The sequence below is a fragment of the Podarcis liolepis genome, assembly GCF_965112155.1.
Source record: "Podarcis liolepis genome assembly, chromosome: 11".
Classification (NCBI taxonomy): domain Eukaryota; kingdom Metazoa; phylum Chordata; class Lepidosauria; order Squamata; family Lacertidae; genus Podarcis; species Podarcis liolepis.
In genome coordinates, this window is record NC_139565.1 from 18,755,572 (window position 1) to 18,781,816 (window position 26,245).

At 41.1% G+C, this 26,245-nt stretch overlaps 1 protein-coding gene across 5 annotated transcripts in view; it reads right to left on the bottom strand.

Moving 5' to 3' along the window:
- PRDM6 (PR/SET domain 6) overlaps positions 1 to 26,245 on the bottom strand; it is a 101,751-nt gene that overhangs the window by 17,216 nt on the left and 58,290 nt on the right. For 3 of the 5 annotated variants that reach the window (XM_083464540.1, XM_083464542.1, XM_083464539.1), the window contains exons 4-7: positions 20,743 to 20,870; positions 14,855 to 14,979; positions 6,845 to 7,187; positions 939 to 977 (exon numbers count right to left, since the gene is read on the bottom strand). In XM_083464540.1, coding sequence (XP_083320666.1) covers positions 939 to 977; positions 6,845 to 7,187; positions 14,855 to 14,979; positions 20,743 to 20,870 — 635 coding nt within the window. The remainder of the gene's footprint in view (positions 1 to 938; positions 978 to 6,844; positions 7,188 to 14,854; positions 14,980 to 20,742; positions 20,871 to 26,245) is intronic. The other 2 variants (XM_083464543.1, XM_083464541.1) reach the window with 1 other exon arrangement.

Consider the following 26,245-nt stretch of genomic DNA (forward strand, 5'->3'; position numbering starts at 1 on the left):
CTACATTAGCTCTAATCTATCCTACGCTCCAATGAACCCAATGCAATTAATGCAGGCTGCACATCATTTAGATATAGAACACAGATGTTGTATTTACTTAAGTGATTTCATAGGTTTCTTAAGCTTAGTCATTCATGCTAGTATCACAACAGAAATGTAAGCATCTGTAAATACTGCTAAAAGATACAAACACTGCAAAATCGCATGAGTCCTGAAGACACTGTTTTAAAACTACTTGATTTATGATGAGTAGCAAATTGAACTACAAAACAATTAATCTGCAAACTATTGAAAAATTTTATGCAATAATAATTTGTTGCATACAGCTTGCTGTTTTGATTTGGTTTCAATATTCCAGAGTTATTGTATAAACAGAGAGAAAACAAATCTCGATACAATACTTCCTTAAAAGCTATTTTTTGGTATGTTGTGTGATGTGAATATTTATGATTAAATGTTTGCAGGTTATAAATTAGATTGAGGAAGATTGAAGTGTTTTAAGAAAAGCAGAGATTTAAGTAAGCCAATATACCTATAAAAAGTCCCAAACTACTAAATAACTGCTTAAACTGCACATCAAATCACGATTTCTACATCTATATATAGCATGAAAATAGAAAGATTAAGCACTGATTAACATATCTTCTGGGTATGCTCTCATGTGCCATGTCTACCACCTTACAACATCTTATGCACATGACTATTTACAGCTAAGCTAAAAATGAGAAAAAAAAAACTGCATATGAAACTGTCAGGGGAAATATTCATGAAACCCAAAACATATACTATTTATTAAACATTGCATACTGCACATGACAATTAAGGAAAGAAAGAAAAATAAATGTAAACAAATTGTCCTTTATGAGAATTGGCTTTGAGTTAAAAAATAATGAAATAGTTTTTTAAATGATTCACTGTGATTGAAGGCTTCCGCTTACCCCTTTCTGGAGCCCCCCAAATGGGATTGTTGGGAATTTCTGCAGCAGAAAAACAGAAGAGAAAAGGGATTTCTGACTCCTGGATCAAGGAATAGTGGGTCAATTTGTAAATGGCTGGGCAAAAAACAAGCAAACAAAAAAAATCTTGGAACATCCTTTGGCCAATTAATTTTGGATGAGTTATATTCATCCTTTGATTGTTTCCAGGAGGAACATGAAATGATTTAACAAACAAAAAAATCACACTGAAGGGTAAGAGGAAACGTAACCTAAATGGTCAAAAGTAGTTTTTTAAAAACCCTAATTAATTTCAAATTCAAACAAAATGTGCATACAAACCTGGATGTACTCAATTCCTAATCCAGGTGGATTAATATCTAATATTAATGTCGCTGGCTGACTCTTTTATATTGTATTAAATACTACTGCCATAGCTTTAATTAAAATACTAAACATTCTTACCCCGGAAAAACTTAATGCTATGCAACTCTTGGATACACTGCTGTACATATTTCAAATTATGAAATAATGAACAAGCACTGTTGACCATGCTCTGCTGTTATATAATCACCATTTCATGCAATCAAATTTATGCAGGGACTTCACAGTTTATTGCACACAACAGATTATATGTGTTGCTTCAGCATAGTGGATTGCACTCTAGGATTGTGTACAATTCTCTCCTTGGTCTTCAAAAGGCAAAGTAATCTTAGTTAATTTCTTAAAAGACATTTCAAAGAAGGGGAAACCACCAGGGTAATATCAGTTAGCTATAACCACTGAAATAAAGGAACTTTATGACCAATATTGCATATCATCCTTGGGTGATAGATTAATAAGATTTATAAACAAAATAGATGCATTTTAGGTTAAATGGGAGCAAAAAATCCAAAATAGTTGTATAAAGTATAAGTTTTAAAAGGTGAACGGTTCTTTTTGTACATTACATCTATCAGTGCACTTTTGAATACAGAAAATAGGCAACAGTCAGTGGAGGATTTCTATGATTATACAGTGGTGCCCCGCAAGACGAATGCCTCGCAAGACGGAAAACCCGCTAGACGAAAGGGTTTTCTGTTTTGGAGGTGCTTCGCAAAACAAATTTCCTATGGGCTGGCTTTGCAAGACGACAATGCCTTGCGAGTTCCTGCTGGTTTTTTTTCCTTTTCCCCACCTTTTTCTAAGCCGCTAAGCTGCTTATCAGCTGATCCGATCAGCAGATAAGTGCTAAAAGCCGCTAATAGCGCTAATCCGCTAATCCTTCAATGGGCTTGCTTCGCACGATGAAAAAACCGCTAGATGAAGAGAATCACAGAACGGATTCTTTTCGTCTTGCGAGGCACCACTGTATATCCTTGCTTCTTGCGTGAGTGCCAAACATCTGCAAACCCAATTCCCAAAATTTTGCACTGGGTGAACTGTCTACGTACAGGGTGAGTCTTTTAAAAGAGGCCCCATGTAACATGTGTACTCTGTATCCACGGAGCCTCTTTTCAAGGACTCACCCTGTACAAAGGCATCTGTAACTTACCTGTATAATGTTAATACAAGCCCTGGATGCTTTCATAAAGGCACAAGTAGGAATGGGCAAATCTGTCAATTTTGGTTTCAATCAGTTTGTAATTTTTCAAATCTTTGGTTCAGTTTTCCACATTTCTGCATCAGTGTCCTTTATTTTAAAGTCTTAATGAAAATGAATCAGTATTTTACTGATATACACATTACTTAATACACATATTTATACAAATAATTCTCCCTAATATAATGCATATTTGTATGTTATTTTCACTAATATATGCCTTTATGCCTACTTACCCTTAATGTATGCATTTTTGTATACATTATTTAGTTGAAGAATGCATCAAAAGTTTGGAGAAGAGTGAATTTTGAAGGGTGGCTGTGTTCCTATTTGCACAGTGTTTGGGGAAATGTGAATTAGGTAGGGATGCCTTTAAAAGCTGACTAAATCAATTTTTTCTTCCATCTCCCCAAGTCACTCAAATTGATTCTTTATTCAACTCTAGATGCAGTAGTCACAATATTCTTAAGTCAGTGCAACTAAGTGAACTGCATAGACAAAAGCAACCAAGGCTTGTACTAATAGGGATCAGATGCCTTTGCCCATGCAGCCTCACCACTGCTACCACAGTAGAAAAGGAAAAGACACAACCTGTTCTTTCTCTGTAATAAGTCATGGCAGTAGTGATGCTGGTGAATAGGAATCACTGGGCACTGGGTTGAGGTCAAGACTTTATACTGATTATAAATCTATGCTAGTGTTTGAGACTGTGCCTAAGGCTATTGATAATCGGATGACATTTTTGTTGTCAGAGAAGTCACCAAGAGCCACATTTAACTCCCGAGTAGTAGAGATAGCAGCCATGTTTCTCTGGGCTTTGGCAATGGCCTCATGGTGCCACTGAGAGTTGATCACATCGTCAGTATACACCATGTCTATATGAATATGGATCGTTCTACAGGTGTTGACTCAGGCCTTGTGACCTACCATAGAGGAGAAACTGTTAAACCGCCCCAAAATCTAGTTTCAATTCCATGGCTCCAGAAGCCCCAATTTTAGAACAGAAGCAGCAGCCCTATTAAAAATCTACTACATGTCCTTCACCGTAAGAGACTTCACATAAAAAACAAAGATCTCCTGGGAATCCAGGAAAGATGCTTTATTTATGTGCTCAAGCCTAACTCAATCGAAAAATACATACAGTACAGTGTATAGTCATCAAATTATGAACATGACATATCACAAAAGGGAGGTGGCTAAGATCCTGGTTTTTCCCCAAGCAGCATGAGAGAAAAATACTACCTATATTCCTTCTTTCTATGTAGAAGAAGGATGGGACCTAAGACTCAGCTACATCCTACTTGTTCCCTTTCCCCAAGAGACCAGCATTGTGATAATTACACAGGCAATGGTAATGAGGCACTCAGAAAGAGAGGAGCTCAAGGTTCTGTTTCCAGATACAACACAGTATGCTGTTTTACCAAGTCAGACTACTGGATTATCTAGATCAATACTGTCTACACTCAGCTGTTCTCTTAATGACATCAGGTGGGCACAGCAAGAAACACGCGTGCATGAGGAACACTGATCCGGAAGCACCCCAAAAAAGCATTCCTAGCACCAATATGTTGGGTGGAGGAGGCATCTAACTGAAAGAAGGCACAACCTCTCCGCAACAGGTAGCGTAGCCCTCTTTTAGGCTAAGGGAAATTTTGCAGGGCACATCCTTCCACTTGATCACAGATGATACACACTATCATGACCCTGAAAAATGCAGAGTTGTGAGTGTGACATAACTACCAGCTGCTAAGAATTCTGCTAATCTTCACACAATTCAGATTTTTCAGGTGCTCCATTTCCCTACCTACTATATGTTCCATTTTATTTTTGGCAAATGGAAGGACTTTGAACTTTCATTTGAAACCTCGCCCACATACCTAGAGCACCAGCCAGTGCTTCAAAATGGCATCTACATTGGAGGGGTCAGAAATAGAATATAAATAGCTGTGCCAGATTGCAGCTAATGCCAGTGAACTATGAGAATCAGAGTTTCCTCATTCCTTCCTATGAATGAGAGCAGGAGGGTAAGATGTTCAGTATGTGTGGAGTCCCTATGTACACAAACAAAATTGTTTCTCTACAGAAGAGGAACCTTTGTACACGTGTCACTTTAGATTATGCCCAACATAATGATTAATCTGTGCTATGTCAAGGCTAGATAATTTGGTTCGAAATTTTTTTTTTTTAATTAAGTAGATCTTTCTAATTCAGATTCAGTCAGAAAACCAAGCCTTGTTTTTCGCCCTCAGGCTTTTGTTTATTGTTGCCTGAATGTCCAGGTTCATGAGTCACAGCACTAATGGGGCTCTTGTGATTAAGATCCTATAAATGTTTGGAGAACTTTGAGAGCTTGCATTTTATTGGCACATTTATTAGTGAGATTGCCATGAAAATACAGGAAGCGCAATTGAACATTCTAACTTCTAGTATGAGAGCAGTAAACAACAATGGAACCTGCTAGCTACCAACATTAACCCCAAAGGATGAGAAATACATATATCATTTCCTATCTTAAAACCTTACTATCTTTCATCTTTGGAAATTTTGTGGATTCCTTTAGATGTGTTCTAGCATTTTTAATCTTTCAGTGCAGTGAGATTGCATCAAACTTGTAGTGTGCTGTCAAATTTAATAACGCTTAGAGTCACCGAAATCAGTTGACTTTTCAATGGGTCTACTCTGCAGCCCCATTCATTTCAACTAATCTTATACAGCAGGGATGAACAAAAAGTAGTTTGGGGTCTACTCGTGGATCTCTGGGTGATCAGCAAGGGTTTCTAACTCCCATCTACAAAGCTGCTCCTCTGCCCCATGCGAAAACAATAAGAGACTGTGTGTTGTGCTTTATGATGGGCGTAAAGCCGAATAAACATTTTGATGAATAAGAGACTGGGGGTGGGGAGGGATGCTTGGCAGAAAACCAGGACTAGATTTTTGCATGAAAATGTTTAAGAGCTTAGTTCTGATGCTGATTACTGATATGAATTACCAGTTCTGGTAGTGGTTACCAAATCTAGAGCTGAGCATGTGTTCCGAAGCACCCCGGTCCTTAATTTTTAGTGTAAGTCTGCATGGCTCAACCACTATTTTCCACCTGGCCTTGGCTGAAGGAGCTTGGGGTTTTAGTAAAAAATGAAATAGACCTGAAAACCTAAAATCTGCCCAACCACTGTGATACAAGACCAACATGAAATTTGCATTGAAATGTACTGAGGATGCAGAGTGATGAAAGTGGGTTACATGTTTTCCACAGTTCCCGAAATGTTGTAGTAGAGCTCTGAGTTTATCCGTGAACATGGATGAAGAGTTTTGGCACAACTCTTATGTCTTCCAGAGCTCCATTCTAGTCCATTAATGTCCGCTTTCATCACTGAGATCCTGCAGCAGCAATACTTCGTGGATTGCAGCCTGAATGATTATTCCGGGAGTGTTAGTTGTTTTATTAAAGCATCTCTTTGCTGCTAAAGGAAAAGACAAAAACAGAAGCAGTCTTTTTATTGAATTAATCTGATTTTCGTCTTTTGTGCTGCCAGCTATCAAGATTGTCAAATAAACCAGATTTGATTTATAAATAATAGTTCCATTATCTCTACTGGGGCACTGGTCAGAGTACCTGAAATTTTAATTCACTTGTTCAGCTAAATTTCATCCTCAGTTCATGGCCATAAAATTCTGTATTGACAAACTTTCAAACCAACTTTGACTCTGAGGTATCTAGTCAACATTTTTCTTCTGTGTGGATATTAGTTTATTGAATAAGTGGCATCTGTTTTCCTCCACATCACTGGTGGGGTAGGTATTTCCTTTTGACAGCTTTGCACGATTTATGGCTTTGCATGCTCCGAAGAAAAATAGTACTAAGCAAAAAATTCCAATTCATTACCTCTTAGTACTTAATTAAGTTCATACACATTGCACACTATAGGTGAACCCTGAGATGACTATGACAGCTGCTGAGCAGCAAGTTATATTATCTTTCAGAGACAGAATGACTTTTAATTATCTTGACCTCTTTTTTCCATCTGTGATATCCATACATTTCCCTTCTACTTTGTTCCCCCTTTCTAACAGATGTACCAAGCCAAGATTATATTCTTAGTCATTTTCTCTTATCTCTGTGTTTAGGTACCCCGTGTTTTTTTTCCAAATAAAAAAGCCAAGCTATGTCTACCATTATCTATGTGTTTTGTACAGCAGCAGATGAATTGCATTGTGCAGGTTCCTCCTAATAATGCTCTGGTGGTGGAAAGGGTAACAGCCTGATAAAGCAAAAAGAAATGGATCTTACTATCAGAAGATATAGAAATAAAGAGTGCCCATGTTTTACCTGTCAGGGTTCTGTGTGCACACATGCATCTGTAAGAGGATCCGTTGGGTGAAAGTCTTAAAGCATTGCCCACATTTCCAAAGATGCCAGTCACTGAACTCTGAATTTAGTTGGCTTGTTGATGTAGGGCTCGCAAGGACTCGCTGGTTTTTTACACTGATCTGGTTAAATCCTGATTCGATAGAGCCTGATTTATCCAGAAGAGAGAAATTCCTGTTACACGGAGTCTGTGGAAATACAATGGACCGCTGTGGAGTGGCAGAGGGTAGTTTGCTACTTTTGTTAAATGGCTGCACGGTATCTTGTCTTGACATGGCTTCCATTACAGTTGAAGGGACATTCACTAAGAGAAGAGGGTGGGGGAAGAGAAAGTTTTTCTTATAACGAAGTATTCAGAGATAGGGAAAAAACCAAAACAATTTGAGTTAACATTAAAGAAATATCTGCCTTCTGCCTATTGACTAGAGCAAGCATTTATTACTAAAGATGCACATTAAATGGGCCAACCTAGTACAGTGGTACCTTGGTTCTCAAACTTAATCCGTTTCCGGAAGTCCGTTCCAAAACCAAGGCGCGCTTTCCATAGAAAGTAATGCAAAGTGGATTAATCCATTCCAGACTTTTAAAAACAACCCCTAAAACAGCAATTTACCATGAATTTTACTATCTAACGAGACCATTGATCCATAAAATGAAAGCAATAAACAATGTACTGCAGTCACACAATCAATCAAACAGTAGCTGAACTGAGTTCCACACAGTCACAAAAAAGCCACAAAAATGCAAAATAAATAGCAAAAACAGACAGACCTCAGCGTAACACTCAAAATGGAGCATGTTCGGCTTCCGAAAAAGGTTCCCAAACCAGAACACTTATTTCCAGGTTTGCAGTGTTTGAGTTCCAAGTTGTTGAGTACCAAGGCGTTTGAGATCCAAGTACCACTGTAATGATCTCAGGCCTGGTCTACTCATGCAGCTGAATGAGGTGGCATAATTCTAAGGTGTAGAATGCACTGTACTTCCTGACAGCGGATGGGAGATTCAATTTTGCATTACTAGAACAGGAAGCAAGTAGCAGTTACATGAGGGTGTTGTTTCAGACTGGGACCACCTCAGGGGCAAAGGGTTAAAGGTCCCTCCATTTAGAAGCTGTCCCAGTCCAGATCAGGTTATTTCATGACTGCTGTTACTTAAAGAAATATTCACTCAGGTAACAATTGTGTAAATAATGTGATGTCCAGTTTGGCCCTAAGATCATTAAAATTTAGCTTAAAGGAAAAGTTACTTTGAAGGGGGAAACCCCTTACATCCTTCATTATTTCTTCTTTTGCAAATTTATATTCACTATAATTTATTCCATACAAAATGTTATTGCACTTAGTTTCACATTTTGAACAATGTATAAGGTATAGAGAACAGTGAATAGCATCAATGATTTCTCAGGAGTCAGAGATAGTCTCCAGTTTTACGGCTGTTTGCTGCTGTTCTTAGAGTTGTCATTTTTTAATTGCCATATATTAGGGGTGCACGGCCACTTTTTGCTATGGCCAAATAACAATTTGGGGTAATTTTACTATTCCCTGAACCACAGTGTCAATAAATCCTGTCAAGTTGGATTATAGACACCACAAAGCCTTGTGTTGCTCCGTCACTGTTTTTTCTGTGTGTCTCTATGTTTCTCTACTCCAGGCTTTGCAAGAAGTGAGGCTACTTGCAGCTCACTGAAGAGCTCTGGTTAAATGATAATAATAATAATAATAATAATAATAATAATAATAATAATAATAATAATAATAATTTGTTAAAGCAGAGCAGGGAAGGGTTTCTTTTCCAAAAATTAAAACACTTATTTGTTTAAAAAATTGTCCACTGCTCTGCCTGAAAGTGGGGGGGGGGGGGCGGGAATCTTCAAGACTTCTCAGGCAGCATTAAGGACAGCCTCATTTTGTAATGCCTGTCTGGATGACATCCCCTGCCAGCATAACAAGGCCAGTGTGAAGCTGCAAATATGTAAAGAAAATGTACAAGCAAGAACACACATTGACCATGTCTTAATTATTTTAATTATTTAGGAAAGGAAGAACAAGAGACAAACCCCTGCTTCTCCCCTGCTTCAAAATATGAAATTAACATGGATTTTGGAGTTTTGGTTGGCCTGATGAAGGTAAGAATGGATTCTGGAGGTAAATTAATTTCTTTTAGTTCCCCCACAAAACCCTGTTTGTCAACAATTTGGCAGGCTTAATCTGCTCGGTGCCTTCAAATGTAATCTGTCAAAAGGGGGGAAGTGATTAAAAAATCAGTTCCTGTAAAATAATATCAATGTTCTTTTCACACTTCCTTAGCCAGAACATAGGAGGCAATCTGTCCTATATGTACATAGAGCCGTCTATACCTGAAGGAGCGTCTCCACCCCCATGGTTCAGCCCGGACACTGAGGTCCAGCTCCAAGGGCCTTCTGGCAGTTCCCTCCTTCTGAGAAGTGAAGTTACAGGGAACCATGTAGAGGGCCTTCTTGGAAGTTGCACCTCCCTTCAGATGTCAAAGAGTGAAACAATTATATGACCTTTCGTAGACAGCTGAAGGCAGGATGGTTTCAGGAAGCTTTTATTGTTTGATGTTCTGTTTTGTCCCTTTATATTTTGTTGGAAGCTGCAGAGTGGCTGGGGCAACCCAGTCATATGGGCAAGGAACAAGAAATACCGTATTTTTCGTCCCATAGGACGCTCCATCCCATAGGACGCACCTGGTTTTTTGGGGGGGAAATAAAGGGAAAAAATTCTCCTTTATTTCCCCCCCGAAAAGCAGGTCGGGGAAACAGAACCAGGTCGAGGAACAGCGGGATGGCGGCGGTGCGCCTCCCTGCTGTCCCCCGAGCTTGTGGGGCTGGCCGATGTCTGCCCGGCGCGAGGGGCGCTCTGCATCAGGGTGCCCCGCCCGCCGGGCGGCAGGCTGCTATCCGCAGAGTGGGGAGCCCTGCGGGGAACTCCTGCAAAGCTCCCCACACTGCGGATGTCTGCCTGACGCGGGGGGCGCTCTGCTTCAGGTTGCCCCTCGCGCTGGGCGGGAGGCTGCTATCCGCAGCGTGGGGAGCCCTGCGGGGAACTCCTGCAAGGCTCCCCACGCTGCGGATGTCTGCCTGGCGCGGGGGGCGCTCTGCTTCAGGGCGCCCCTCGCGCTGGGCAGCAGGCTGCTTTCCGCAGCGTGGGGAGCCTTGCAGGGAACTCCTGCAGGGCTCCCCATGCTGCGGATGTCTGCCCGGCGCGAGGGGCACTCTGCTTCAGGGAGCCTCTCGCGCCAGGCGGCAGGCTGCTATCCGCAGCGTGGGGAGCCCTGCGGGGAACTCCTGCAGGGCTCCAACACGCTGTAGATGTCTGCCCGGCGCGGGGGGCGCTCTGCTTCAGGGCACCCCTCGCGCTGGGCAGCAGGCTGCTATCCGCAGCCTAGACATCCCTGCGGGACCTTCCGCAGGGCTGCCTAGGCTGCGGATGTCTTCCTGAAGCCTGGAGAGCGAGAGGGGTCGGTGCGCACCGACCCCTCTCGCTCTCCAAGCTTCAGCAAAAACCTGCATTCGCCCCATAGGACGCACCCATATTTCCCCTTCATTTTTGGAGGGGGAAAATTGCGTCCTATAGGGCGAAAAATACGGTAAGTTGTTGTTCTTGTTTTGTTATAGCTTGCCCTACATCACTGCACTGCATGTTTCAGTTGCTTATGCTCAGGCTTAGGTTAAGGGCTGAGTTACAGCAGGGCATGGCTACTAATAATCTAAGAGTTCTGCATGGAAGCCTGATCCAACAGCAGGGGGCTAGCCCTGACACAGGGAGCTTAGAGTTTCAGCTTCTGGACACAAATATATTTGGATCAGGTCTTACACTTTGAATCAATTTACAGGTCATATCCAAGACATCCATGAGCTGAATAAGAAGGCAATTTTTGGTGATTCCCCTTGCCATCTGTAGTCCTCCATTTCCCCCTTAATTCTGCTCCAGAGTGTCACCCAATCCTTCAGAGCAATTTGGGGCAGGGGAGCTATAGGAGGCAGAAGGAATAATTGAAAATTGGTCTTGTCCCTGGTCTAGTTATGGATGCATACTGTCAGCAGACAGACACCACCCAATATGCCACACAATGGCCACTTACCTAGTCAGAAGGTGGGCAGCGATGCCAGCCCTCCCCCCAGAGGGCAAAATGACTTCACCATGGTGGCCAGCCACAATCCCAAAGTTCAGATTTGTCCTATCAGGGGCAAGCTGAGGGGTGGAGCCTGGGAGAATCCACAGGGCATCCTTATCACATAGGTGCAGCCACATCAGCCTTTGAATGGAGTCTCAGGCCAGAACTTACAAAGGCATTAGGCAGGTGGCACTCAGAATCATACAAAGGGTACACTTGCCCTGGATAACCCTCACTTAATCTTTCCATGTAACTCCTCTCTTTCAGGTGCCCCTTCCAAGAACGCCTGGATTTGTGGGCAAGGAGCAAAAGTCTACGCAAGGGCAATGACTTGGGGTACACAGCTGGGTCTCCGGGCCAGGGCCAAGATGACATGGATGGGCCAACATGGCATGTGCTGGGATGCTCTCTTCCCTAAGTTGGAGCATGAAATAGCAAGATGCAGCTCCCCTGATGTGTTGATCCTGCAGTTGGGTAAAATGATCCGACCACCTGGAAGAGCGTCAACATTATCCTAGTCTCTGACGTAAAAAGAAAAGAGACTACACAAAAAGTCTCCAACAATCACCATCATTGTAGGTCAGAGCTCCTAAAACGTGAGCAGCGGCTGTGCGTGTGGAAGGACCAGCCTGTGTTAATCATGTCCTCTGGAAGATAAGTGTTGTGGAGCAATGGAACACCTTGGTGACCATGTTATCCCACACCCAGCAATGAAGTTTTTGACAGTATGGACTTTTACATGCCTGATGGTGTACATTTGACGCCTGCTGGAAAGGAATGCTGGTTGAGCGATGTGGAAGAGGATTGGTTGCAACTGTGGTGTGTTTGGTGGCAAGATGGCAAAAAATAGTCGGCGGATTAAGGCATTGGTTGAAATCCTCAGTCCAATTCTGGATGGGGTGAAGTGGTCTATCACCCCAGCTTCAAGCAGATGTGTTCACAGAAGGGCTGGGCAGTACTCTGATTTATTGTCTAAAACCGGTATGGCATTCACATTGCAATACTGGTTTCATACTTTTTGAGGTAGCAGTACATCATGGCTCCTCAGCTGCCGCGATGTATCAGCAGCTCAAATTGCCTTTGCCTGAGCGGGTGGGCTGCAACTTTCCTCTTGGGGCAGTTGGTTGCTCCAGGAGGAAACACACAGCCTGCCCACTTGGGCAAAGGCAGGCAGGCACCTTTGAGGTACAGCTGGGCAATGTTGGGTTTTCAACACTGTGGTTTGGTGATAAACCATGATGTTGAAAGAACTGCATTGGCCCCAACCGGCAAGGCACAGTGAAACTGCCTCAACTCTCATGACAGGAGCTGAGGCACATTCACCCCAGCGCATCATGGGCTGCGGCCAATGCAGCTGCCCCCAGGCTGCTGCTCAGCTGGGGGACACAAAGGCTCCTGCCCCAGCTAAGCGAGTCCTAAGGTCCCTGCCGCTCACGAATTCAGGAGCCTGTGACAAGGCTATGCTGGGAGCAGGAGGGCTCTGCTCCCCCCTGCCAGCGGCGCCTGCCCTGGTGTCCCTGCCGCCGGCATGGGAGGCTGGTGAGCTACCTTACCTGCTTGCTCCCCACTCCCCAAATATGGACCAGGCAGCAGTAGCCAAGTACACAGAGCCTCTTGGGCTCCTGCATTTGACTGCCTTAACCTGTGTGGGCACATTGCAAAGCCACCCTATCTGTGCCTTGCAGAGAGGGGCTGCTGACGAGCGTTGGGTCCCAGCTGCCTTCCACCGGGAGAGTCGGCTCCTAAACCAGCCCACCCTCCCAGACAAAGGCAGCCAGGCGGTAGCCAAGCAAGGCTGCCTTCACCGGAGCCCACGCCTCGCAGCTGGCTCGTGGGAGCTCCTTTGAACTTCTCCATTGAGAGGCGTGCATCTGTGCCCCCTCAATGGAGAAGTGTAACAGAACCCGCACCTCCCAGCTGAGCAGTCGCGTTCCCACTCCTACTACTACTTCTGTGTAAGCAGGAGTGGGATCAGGGCTCTCTCAGCTGGGGAGGGGGAGCACTTTAATGGAACCCCCACCCTCACCACTGGCAGGTCGGGGGCTCCATAAACTGCTTGGCTGAGGCAAGGGCAGCAGCACGCACCTCGGCCAAGCAGTTTAAAGAAGTGGAGGGAGGAACAAGCTGTATTGGCACCTCACCATTGGAGAGCCAGTGTGGTGTAGTGGTTAAGAGTGTTAGTCTTGTAATCTGGGGAACCGGGTTCGCGTCTCCGCTGCTCCACATGCAGCTGCTGGGTGACCTTGGGCCAGTCCCACTTCTTTGAAGTCTCTCAGCCCCACTCACCTCACAGAGTGTTTGTTGTGGGGGAGGAAGGGAAAACAGAATATTAGCCGCTTTGAGACTCCTTAAAGGGAGTGAAATATCAAATCCAAACTCTTCTTCTTCTCACTGATGCAGCTTGTTTCTCCCTTGGCCAGTATGAGGGCAGAGTGCGATGGCAGTCTCATCAGTGGTATATCACAGGTGAAACTGCCACCACTCCCAAGCTTGTTTCGCCCTCAACCTGCCGGGCACTGGAGGTAGAAGGACTCAAGAGTGGTGGGAGTTTCACCACCGATGTACCGCTGAGTGAAGCTGTCATCATGGTCTGCCCCTCATACCGCTCCTGGGTGATACATTGATCTATCACCCAGGCCTACTTTGAGGGCACCCCAATGCCTCATCAGAGCCTCCTTGAACCGCTCAGCTGGGGTGGAGTCCCTTCTTCCCAGCTGAGCACAAGCCATTGGGACTCGTACACTGTGTAGGGCTGGCCAATGTATCTTGGCTGCTTCTTCCTCCAAGATACATTTCAGACATCATAATATATCAGCATATTGTGGTCTTTAGATGCTGATATATCGCCCAGCCCTAGTTCAGAGGTTACCCCATTAGAGGGGTTTAAGTGGATGTCTCTGTCCAGAAGCCAAGCATGGGGCAGATGGGCAGCCTAGTGAGGACCACCTTAGTAGACCTGCATGAATGATGCTCCATCTCAGGCATGACCATCAGCCCATCTGGAGGCTGAAAATGGATATATACCCAATGCGTGAGTCAAAGCCAACCTATATCTGAAAGCAATAAAAGTTGTAGCCAATTTTAATCCCACATCATTGTGCTGTCTGTTTTGTTTTGCACCTGTTGCTGCCTGGGTTTCACCCCTCTGAGGGGCAGGGGCACACTACAGGTGGGTCCATAAGCAGTTTCAAAATTTAAAAAAATTCGTTGTGAATTATCTAATCATATGGTGGAGATTTAAAGATGCTGACAGTGATAACTCTACATGAAATACAGGGGGAAAGTAATATATTTTAATGTTATATGGAGGGTGAAGTATGTGTCATACTGCAATTAGTATACTTTGGACCAAGACATAAATTCTGCACCCTCTGCTGATCACTGCTCTCAACAAAGGCATGGAAAACTAGTGATGGTTAACAACCTTCATTGTGCTCTGGACTCAAGGACTCTGCTTGATGTGAATAATCCCTCATAACATGGTTCCAAAAGATTTTCATAAAACATTTTTCTGTAGCCACTTTAATTGTTTTGTCTATTATTTCAATCTACAGACTACTTTTCCATCTTTCAGTTTTCAGAGCAGTGCCATTTTGAGTAACAGCCCAAGCTTCATTCCTGGATTCTATGTTTAGTTCAATTCTGTCCCTACCAAGTCAAGAGTTTTTTCTTAGTGTCTTAAAATGGATCTCTAAATTGGAAAAATTCACAATAATTTAATGCAAACTGAGTGTTCACATATTTGAATCTGCACATATTTTAAGGAGAACAAAGAACTAATTGTAGTAACAAAATGTGAAACCAACGTATACGGAGATGAAATAAGATACTTACAGTTCTCATCTTGTGCAATGCACTGTAACGGGATTCCAAAGAAAGATGTGTAGCTGTCATTATACCAGACCAACAACTCTGTGCCCCTGGGAATATCCATGCAAGCTCTGTAGAATATATTTGACCTGGTCATAACAAGCAAAGGGAGAAAGAATGAATGGTTGGGCAATAATTCTTCAGGAGCATCCACTAATCAGTGGAAGAGAGAGAAAAGCCTAGTGAAAGCTGCCCTCCATACAGATCCTAGTGGTTCTAGCAGAGCTGGCCCCTTCTATACCACACTTACTATCTCAAGATTGCTTAAGGAAGAACTAACTTGTCCTGAGAGGAAGAAGAGAAAAGGCACAAACCGTTCTAACTGTAGCTAGGTGTATGAAAAGAGCTGGTATAAGCAGCTAGCCTGTGACAAGCGAGGAAGGTAGCTACTACAAATCATTTTTTTAAAACCCTAATATGTATTAATGGTATTTGTATTTATTTTTACATAGGCAGAGGTTGCTCTGGTTTGTTTTTGTTAGAAGACAATGCACAAATACAATGAATAAATGGACAGATGGATAAAAGAATTCTAAGTGGCGCCCATGTAAAGCATAAAAACAAAGTGCATTGTATTTCAAAGCAAAAGCCATCTGAACTCTGAATATGTAGATGAATACAAATATATAATTTTGGCATAGCATCCTTAAAATATGCTTGCAGAGAAAATGATTTCTATGACGTTAGAATATTTCACATTTCCATGAAATGTTTAAATGCCTGGGGGACCTTGGGGTTCTGATAATAAAACCAACACCAACACCCCTAAACAAGAACCCCAAATCTAAAGTAGATCCCACAAGCCTGAAGTCTACTTCTGGCATAGACAAGCTAGTTTTCTTTGTTCCTAACACAGTAAACAAATGATTTAGATCTAAAATAAAAATGTTACTAATAACCTTGACATTTCTTTACACTGCTTTTATCCTAGAACAGAAATACATTTCTCAAAGCTTTAGCTAACCTCTGCTGAATATGAACGTACATTTCTATAGAAAATGGAAGTCCACTCTAGGAATGTTTCCTCAAAGTAAGCTCCAAAGTGGGGCTTACTTCAATAACTTTCTTTTCTGTAAGTATGCATAGGATTGCATCCTTTTGTGATATTTGTGGTTACTGTGAATTTTTATGAACCTTTTAAGTTTGAAAGGTGGTATATAACTTTAATAAATTAATATGCAGATACCCTGTGTCAGGCCTTCTCCTTGGTGACGCCCCGGCTTTGGAGTTCCTTCTGTCCCAAAATTCAACAGGCATCTATGTTGACGTTCTTTTTAGATAGGTGTTTGGAAACTGTGACTGATTTTATTACGGCTGACTGTTTTACTGCTGGTTTATGTACCCTGTTTTTTATTGGCATTTATTGTTCTTTATTGAAGATTTACTGTCCCATGCCCTAAGATCTTTTGATGAAAGGTGGTATAGAAATATTGTAAATAAAAGAATGAAGGAACATATCTCTCCCCACCCAACCCCCAGAGTATGAATAGGGGAAGCATTGCTATTTCATAAGAATCACAAATATTGGATGAACATAAATGACAACCAACTAAGTCCAAAGAAGGAAAAAAATCTAGGAATCTTATTTTGCTTTTGATACACCTTCGTAAAAAATAATAGACACAATGAAAGTACATGCAGTACAATCCTATCTATATTTACTAAGAAGAAATTCCCACTGATTTCAGTGGAGCTTACTCCTGGGTATATTTCCCTAGCATTACCACCTAATGTCTGTACTTGGCTTAGGCATGGCTCACCACTAAACCCATGGTTGTAGTAACAGTTACCCATTTACCTATTCACCAGTAAATCCATATTTCTGTTTAGCTAACATCTTATAATGGAGCTGAGATTCAAAATTTGTTAAAGCAGATACATAAAAATCAGTTAACAATTATATGAAACCCCACATGCTGGTAAAACCAATGTGAGACCAGGCTTTTAGGAGATAAAATAATAAAAATGAAAATAACTGTGGAGTGGCTGTCGTTGAAGCCAGTTATAGTAAAGTAAAACATACTTATATGAGATGGATAGTAATTCAATAAATACAAGACAAGCTTTCCATTCTGGCTGAAATATTGCCTACCAGAATTATACAGTCATTGTAGTAAGAAATGACAATTTTTTACATTATCTTGTGTAAAGTGTGGAGACATAAATGGACTTTTTAAAAAGTTGAATCTCCACTGGTTTCTGCAATGAAGAATTGCTACAAATATTAGCCTGAAGTTTGAGATAAAAGTGTGCAGGGTTGGTAGGCCTTAAATTTAGCCTCTCTATAAAGAATTGGCTGTAGCGGTGCAATTTGTTTCTTGTATAACACTGCCGACATAAGGAGAATCCTTAACCACATTTTTCATGGCAGTGAGATATGCACTTGTCAACATATTTTGTCACCGCAAAGTGGCTCTTGGCAACAGGATCATAAAGATCAATAAAAAAGTGCAGATTCTCAATATTTTACAAGCAGCTGCAAAAATTTCATTTATCTTGTTATTTTCCTCGCTTACTGCCACCCTGTCTCAGGAGGGCACTGCTGGCTAAGCATAATGCTTTTTCCCAACATTCTATGAATATCTGACAAAAACTCCTGCCTCCGTCTCTTTCCTGCCCTCTCTCCCTACCCCTCCATCTATTTCCACCCAAGCTGTACATTTTATTAATTCTTTCCACCATTACATAAAAATCAAAATCAGGGCAGTGCTATAAATCACCCGCATCTCCTGACTTTAAAAAAAAATAAAAATGAGTCTACTTTGTACTTCACCCTTGTAACTTTTCATCTCTCTGTTTGGCTTCACCTAACATAAACATAGCAGCCCAGCAAATGAATGTGCTAAAACCCAATGACACACTTTGCTGCTGAAAGAGCTGAACTGTTTTCAAGCAATGGGTGGTCTCTAAGGCTTGGAGTAGGCCAAAAAAGGGGGGGGGGAGTGTAAGCATACACGATTCCTTACAAGCATATAGAGCTTCCAAAACTTGCAGAAATCTCTGCATGCTGAAGTACATCAAAGGGATTTTTCCTCTTTCGGATAATATTTCCTTTGCTGACATGTATTTAGTATTGTGGTTGGATGACTCATAAAGATAGCTTTGTGGCGTCCCAACGCAGTTGAAGCAGAACACATGCCAACAAACATTATTGTCAGCTTCAAAATAAAAACAAAACGTTCAGCTAAGGGTCAATCAATCAAGAGCGCTTTGAAGAAAATTCCATTTAGATATTACAAATCATAACAGAATGAATTTGAAACAGCTGACTTTCAGTGAGGAAGACGTCCATGCACAATAAAAAATTAAGACGGTTTTTCAGTGTCCAACTTTTCTATTTTCTTACACTTGGACGTGGTCCCTGGTGATAGATGCCAATTGTTGTTTTTTTAATTGTGTTTTTGTAGTTCATTTTTAAAAGATCTAAAGTAATCGAAAACAGATCAACAGAGGGAACTCTAAGGAACAGCTCCATCATGAAAGGAGAATTGTAAAATCCACTTAATATTGACAGATGTGTAATGACTTTCTCATGGTCTCGTTTTGCTTGAGATTTTAATCTGCATGTACGCAAATATGCACACACATAGTGATCCAGTGATTTGCTGCAGACATAGTGGTGTAAATGGATGTAAATACCTCCCTTGTCCGCAAGGGCTGTCTGTGGGTCCTTCAATGGAAAGGACAACTTTACACATGCATCCTTTTTGGTAGCCAGAAGTGTCACATGGATGAGCATATACAGGCATCGTGGATAAACATAAAAAGGTAAAGGTACCCCTGCCCGTACGGGCCAGTCTTGCCAGACTCTAGGGTTGTGCGCTCATCTCACTCTATAGGCCGGGAGCCAGCGCTGTCCGCAGACACTTCCGGGTCACGTGGCCAGCGTGACAAGCTGCATCTGGTGAGCCAGCGCAGCACACGGAACGCCGTTTACCTTCCCGCTGGTAAGCGGTCCCTATTTATCTACTTGCACCCGGGGGTGCTTTCGAACTGCTAGGTTGGCAGGCGCTGGGACCGAACGACGGGAGCGCACCCCGCCGCAGGGATTAGAACCGCCGACCATACGATAGGCGAGTCCTAGGCGCTGAGGTTTTACCCACAGTGCCACCCACGTCCCTGGATAAACATATACAGGCCTTCAAACCTGCATCAGGGCAAAATCTAAGTATGAATACTTTACATAAATGCTCATGACATAAAAAAAACAATGACTACTAGTCAAAGTGTTCTTTATGATCTCAGAAACAATTCTTTGATTTACCAATTTAATACTGTTTTGCTGACATTCAGAACAATTGTTGTTGACGTCTTTTAAAAATATAAGTCTCTGTTGCTGCACTTGGATTAGTGACACAAACTGACAAGTGTTCCCCCCCCCCTTTGAACTGCTTTTGTCTACTTTGATGGTTAACCCAAAGAAATATAATTTGATGATTATCTAGTTATGAAACTGGGTGTATAATACAAAAACTACAATGTCCCCCCCTTTTTTTCATATGTGATTTTTTAAATAAAAAAAATTACACAAAAAAGATTAAAGCTTGAGGTTATTTTTTTTAAAGAATAAGCTAATGTAGCAGTTTCCAAGTTGGCCATTCCTTCATACTGTTAAAAAGTCCAGTAGGGCCAAACACTTATTTATCATTGAGAGCACCTATATTTACGCAGCACATTTAATAAGCAGCTTTGACTGTAAATGCGAGCTCATAGTCACCTTATATATCCCAAATCAACTTCTCATGTTGGTTCCTTAGCTGACTACAGACTCTGGTCTTCTTTGCAGGCAGGTGCTATCCCACAAAATATCTGATTATCTGTGGATAAAGTTGACTGCTCCAATATTTTCAGACGAAAGTGGTAGTAACATTTGAAAGATGAATAAGCAGCATGCACTGTTTTTGGAAAACTGTGCTTTTGGCTCCCAGGTGAGTGGTACTATGCCTTTAAAAGCTGTACAGAAAGGATATATATTGCAGGTATCAGTCCTCCAACATCCACAGCACTCAGGAGGGTGTGGTGTCAGTTTGCAATAAGAGAGCTCAGCAACACATGTGTCTCAGAAGTCACACGTGTTGTTTTCTTTCCATTTCACTATATTCATTTTGAGAAAGCAAGTAGGAAAAGCATATTATGTGAAGCCAGTTAGCTGATGGCAAGGAGTTACTCTTACAAAGGACTATAAAAGGGAATGAGACACATTTTGGGGGTACAAATCCTTTAGTAAGGATTATTATTATTATTATTATTATTAGCCATGATAACTAAATGCTAGCTCCAGTTTCTGAGAGAGTTAGTGAGGAGTAAATCAGTTGCCTTCAGGTTTATGGGCTTCCTAGAAATATATGGTGGGCCGCAGTGGGAAACAGGAAGTTAGATTAAATGAACTTTAGGTCATTTTATGTTGTTATACTCATGGCTTAAATGTGAATTCCTCTGTCTAAATAAGACCAGGCCAGACCTTTTTATGTAAAGTGGACAATGGACATATGCCAGAGATATACCAAAAGAAGAAATTTATTGCAGGGGTACTGTTCTGCAAAATGGAACCAGCAGAAGATTTTGCACAACTTAGCAGAAGTACCCATTTTGAAATGTTGTACAAACCCTTGTGGTTGTAGATATTGTAATGTGTTCTACAAACAGAAGCACATTACTGGGATTCAGTTGCCCATTCTCACAAAACCATCTTGTGCTACATCAGATAAAGCTCTCCCATTTTCAAAGGGCACGTTTAGATCCAGCCCAGTAAGTTCAGCTCCTTACAGTTTTCTAAAACACATTTCTTTGGCAATGCTTTTATCACAGCAAAATAAAAAGATATTCGGAGAATAAACTGAAACACACTTTACCTGTACTGGACTACGGTTAAGTTCTGCTCCCCACAGTGCCTTGCACATCGAATATACCTCATCCAGCTTGACTTACTGGGTTCCCCACCATCAATAAAGTGCTGTAGTGTCCCATCTTGGTCATATATCTGTAAAAGAGGTCAGAAGGTCAAATAGTTAGAATGAATCATCAGCAATCATTTTCACTGCTTTGCCAGTGTTTCTGTGCGTCTGTTCCAGAAATTTATAGCAATGAGATTTCACAGCTTATTGATGCTTTTAGAAACCCAAACGGAACAAAGAACAAAATATTTTTAGTGATGGAAGTTTATCATGTCTCTCTTATCAGGCCAATCTTTCCTATATTTAACAGACTGTTGGTATATCAAAGAGGTAACCATGTTTCCCAAAGAATATTTAACCTACTTTGACAGACCAGCCTTAAATAATGAACTGTGAGATAAACAAACATCAAGAAATCTGGATGCAAGAACTGCAGTGGAACGGCTGGACAAGGATCAACATTCTCTAAGCAAGTATTCTTCTGTTGTTGTTGTTGCACCAAAACCTCTCACTGACCAAATATTTCCCAAAAAAGTTATTTGCATAATGCTAAATGGGAAAGGAATGTAAGGAACAACCATGCTGGGAGAAATGTTTGCCATTTTGTACAAAACTGCAAACCTAATTGAACATGTAAATAAAACAGACAACTTAAAAATCGAATGTCAATCTGTGCAGGAAATGCTGAATACTATACTATACTGGGTTTTCAGCCCAACTATCTGGTGGCAAAGATACTCATCCAAGAATGATTCTGTAGAAATCAACTTGACAAAAGGAGTGCTCACTGGAAGGACAGATCGTGATGCTGAGGCTCCAATACTTTGGCCACCTCATGAGAAGAGAAGACTCCCTGGAAAAGACCCTGATGTTGGGAAAGATGAAGGGCACAAGGAGAAGGGGACAACAGAGGACGAGATGGTTGGATAGTGTTCTCGAAGCTACCAGCATGAGTTTGACCAAACTGCGGGAGGCAGTGGAAGACAGAGGTGCCTGGCGTGCTCTGGTCCATGGGGTCACAAAGAGTCGGACACGACTAAACGACTAAACAACAACATACCTCTGTGATGGACTAAGCATTACTAACATAGGAAGTTGTCTTATACCAAACCAGTCCATTAGTCTATTTACACATCAACCGGCATCAGCTTTCCAGAGTTTCAGGCAAAAGTCTTTTTTACTTCTATCTAGAGAACCCAGAGATTAAAGCTGGGATTTTCTGCATGCAAAACATGTGATATTACACTGAAACCATGTTCCCAAGATTGTGGTGTGTGGGGAGCAAATCCATACTTCTAAGTTAATTATAATGAATGAAAAACAACTATTTTTAGATCCTTCATCTGTACAGGGGTTTCTTTATTTTTCTTCAAATGAAGAATGAACAGTCTATTTAACAGTAAGTGTACTTTTTAAAATAAGACATTCTTTATGGGGATAAGAGAACCACAGTTTAAAGGTTACTATATTTTTAACTAACACCTTTTCTTTTGAGCCTTGCTCTTTTACCAAGGTCAAAGAATCAAATCTTTATGAGGCTTGTGAATGTTTAATACTTTCTTTTTGTGACTCTCATGATTATTTCATGTGCTTTTGGTTCTCGAGGGAATTAGAAACAGAAGAGCTAAACAAAAAAACAAAACCAAAGTATTCTTTAGGGCTCATTGTTCCAGTTTGGAAAAAGCTGAAAATGCACTTATCCCTTAAATCAGAGAAAGTAAAGCTCCCAAACCTGTTCAGAACTGACCACACCATGCCTGTTCATTGAAAAGCTATGTGTGGTGCCTTTGGGTCAACAGTTAACTCAAAAAGCAATGGTGAAGCCCCCTGATATTCAGTTGAAAAATATCTAGAGCATTCAACAAAATGAAACTACACAGCTCTGTGTAGCTTAATATTATCGTGTCATCAGTAAGAAAGCTTAACTTCATACTCATATGAATCAGGGATGAGGAGCCTGTGACCTCCACGTTTTTGGACTAACATCAGCCCCAGCTGGCCAGCTTAGCCAATGGGCAGGATGGCAGGAGTTTTAGTCCAGCAATATGAGACAAAGAGATGTGAAGACCCAGGGGCGGGGGCAAATTGGGAGAGGACCCAATATTTCCCCCTATCCCATTTTTCCAATGGAAAAACTCAAAATTTTGGGAAATGCTGAAAAAAACCCCTCTTATGAATTATTTTGGTCTTTTGGAATAAAATACTTTTTACTCTCTCATAATGTGTGCTATGCTTGTTATGTAAGGGGAAAAAAAGAAATATATGCAATATGTAATTTCTTATCAAACCTTAAGTTATCTTACTTTAACAACATAAAATGTATGAGATATCTCATAGTTGTTTCAGTGTTCCTAACTGTCTGGGGTTTTTTTTCCCCCAATCTCACGGTAAGGTCTTATTTCTCAGGAAACAGGGTGCTCTTTAAATATGTCAATTAAACATGCCAAATAGTATAAGTTTGGGATGTATTTCAATTTCTCTCCCAAAATTCCATTGACCTCCGAAACCCCGGGATAGGGAAAAGGCAGAATTTCCTTCCCCACCCCCGCCCATGGCTTCAAAATTTCCAGAAATTATAAATCTTTAGCCAAACCACACATGACATGGTAGATCCATCAACAGATCTATCAACTTTTGATCAAAGCACTGGTAAATCAGGAAACTTGTATAGGGAGGGAAAAATTGAATATCACTTTAATCAGTGCCATTGCTTTGACCGCATCGAAGCGCCCATTGCCTTCTTTTGGAGTATTTTTAAAAAAGAGATCCAGTTATGGAACTTCTACATCACATGTGAATTGGACCACAGCTTATCCACAGAAAATGCTCCTTTCATTTCTGTAGAGAATCTAGTGCTAGTATAATTGTTTTAATCAGATCATGCATAAATATTGAAGGACTAACAATAAAAGCAAACACCAAACTGTAATTGGTTGACAGATGTAATTTAAATGCTTAGGCTTAAATTCTGTCTCCAATTACATGTGCTTATAACCCTTTTAAATTAACTGTGTGCAACTGAATACAGGCCTGGTGCTTTCATGAGCACTGGACTACTTAATTTCAACACTTTTAAGGTTTAATGCTTTTTGAATAAATATTGTGGGTTCCAACTATATTAAAAGTTTTGCTACGCTGCTAAGTAAAACCTGTTCTTAATAGTGTACTCCAAATATTTCCAAACATTAAAAAAAATGTTTAAAATATTTTTAATTACTATTTTATGTAAACACGACAGGCCACAATGACTTAAATGATGAGGATTGTGGGAATGAAGAAATCTTTTATACTGAATAATCCTTTAACGTTTCTTAGAGCACATCAGATGCTATTCCACTTGAAAATTTAGAGAACTCAGTTTTATAATAGGAAATCACTTGTAACTGGTTAGGGGAAACTATTCCAAAAAATGTGTATATATTAGAAAAAAAATCATACTAAAATGATAATTTTATAAGGGCTTTTTGTTTTTGGAAAATGCAATGGGTCTTTGAAACTGAGGGGGGTTACTGTTGGGGGTTTTTTGTTATGTGTTTTTGCGTGTTTATATTGTAAACGACCCTGTGATCATCAGATGTAGGGCAATATAGAATATTAATAAATAGAAAACAAACTATGTTATTATAATCCTGCATGCAATTGCACTCTTAATGTCTTACCTTTTGTGCTAGAAAATAAAATGTAATGGATTTTGTTATCATCTCGAAGTCATAAATGAATTTGATTGTGTAAGCGGACCAATCCATTACAGCTCAAAGAGCTGCAGGTTGTCAGCTGAACTGGAACAAATGGGGCAACAGTTTCAGAGTATATATCAGAACCTCCCCAACCAAAACAAATTGCTAACCACTACAAATATTTGTTTTTCAGAAATGCTTTGTTTTTAATTCACAGTGAGTTCACACAACCATTCTTTCCAGTATGGAGATCAAAACAGATCAAATTAGATCTCTCCACATCTTTTTCTTTACTTTGAACAGCTTTATGGAGCTTCTAGTTTGCTCAGTAAAGCAACTGTGGAGAAGGTTTTTAATTCTCCCACCCCTGTGTCATCTCCTATCTGATATAAACCAAGCAGGTACCTGAATTTCCCCTCCTAATGGGGCTGATAACAGAACTGGGGGTGGGGGGTGGGGGGTCGAAGTTGACAGGGAAACGGCACACAAGGAAAGGATCAGTCTCCTGAATCATCCCTGTTTGGGCATTAAGTTGACTTTTTCAGTTGAAGACTACCTGTGAAATCCTCTATTGGGGTGGGTGTGTATGCATGATCTGCCAATTCCACAGCCCTGCTGGGTTACACCAAGTTTTAGGGGTGTGTCTTTCCTTCATCTTGGAAGTTTTTGTTTCCCCTCTCATCTGCTTTAATGTGGAGACAATTAACTATATCAGCTCCAGGCTGCTATACCTAACAGAGCTGATTCTAGGATCTATCAGAGAAATGGAGGCGCTTGGGCCTCGCAGATACTAGGCCTCCTCTGATCCACCCCACTATCACTCAAAACAACTTCTCTGGGAGTTACTACCAAGAAAAACACCTGGCAGTGGGGGATTTACAGAATTTTCTAACCTGCTCAAGCCATAGGCTCTGTTGGTGGGAATTGCTTTTGTCTTTAGTTAACGGCTAACAAATGCAAGGTTGTTGCATCTGAATGTTTTCCTTTTTCCATAGGTTTAACAGGCTTTGTGGTTCACTGACTCAGTAATTCCAATCTCTGAGCAGTGAAAGATGCTCCTAGTTTAGTTTATTTATTTGAAGATGGTAATGTACCCTACATACCAGTCACAAGAGCACTTGGATGGAGTATGATGAGGCAGTTACATCCTTGTGGAAGCTGTTTCCCACTTTCATTTATCTAAACCACTGCACACTGCAAGTATTAAGCTACACTAAATGAGAATATAAATACAGCTATTCTGGGTCAAACTAATGACCATCTAGCCCAGTATTCTGTCTCCACTAATGGCCAGATGCAGATGCTTCAGAAAGTTTTAACCACATCGGCTGTTAATAGAGTCCCTGTAGTATGTTACAAGTCACTTTGTTTAAAGTATTATAGTATTAGGAGCACCTAAGTATTACGATGGATGCCCTTAGCTTCTTGTGCAATAGCTGTTGATATTCTTTCAGTCGCCTAAGAAATTTTCTAGTGCTTTTTTGAACTTCATTAAGCAATTGGCAATTGATACTGCTGTTGAACAGAGTTCTAGAGGTTAACTGTGCACGACATAGAAAAAAATGTAAATTAAGTTCACCGTCTCTAGGGGAATTGAATATACTAAAATAGGATGATACAAAGTAGATGAACTATCCAGTAACACTACCAAGAAAAGCCTGGTAGAAGTGCCAGGTTCCAGAATATATCAAGAATGTTGCACACCAAATCCTACCAGAAAATGTATTTCAAAAGTTCTTATTCTAATATGTAGCCAAGCTTCTGGGGGCCACTTTCCAGTGGTG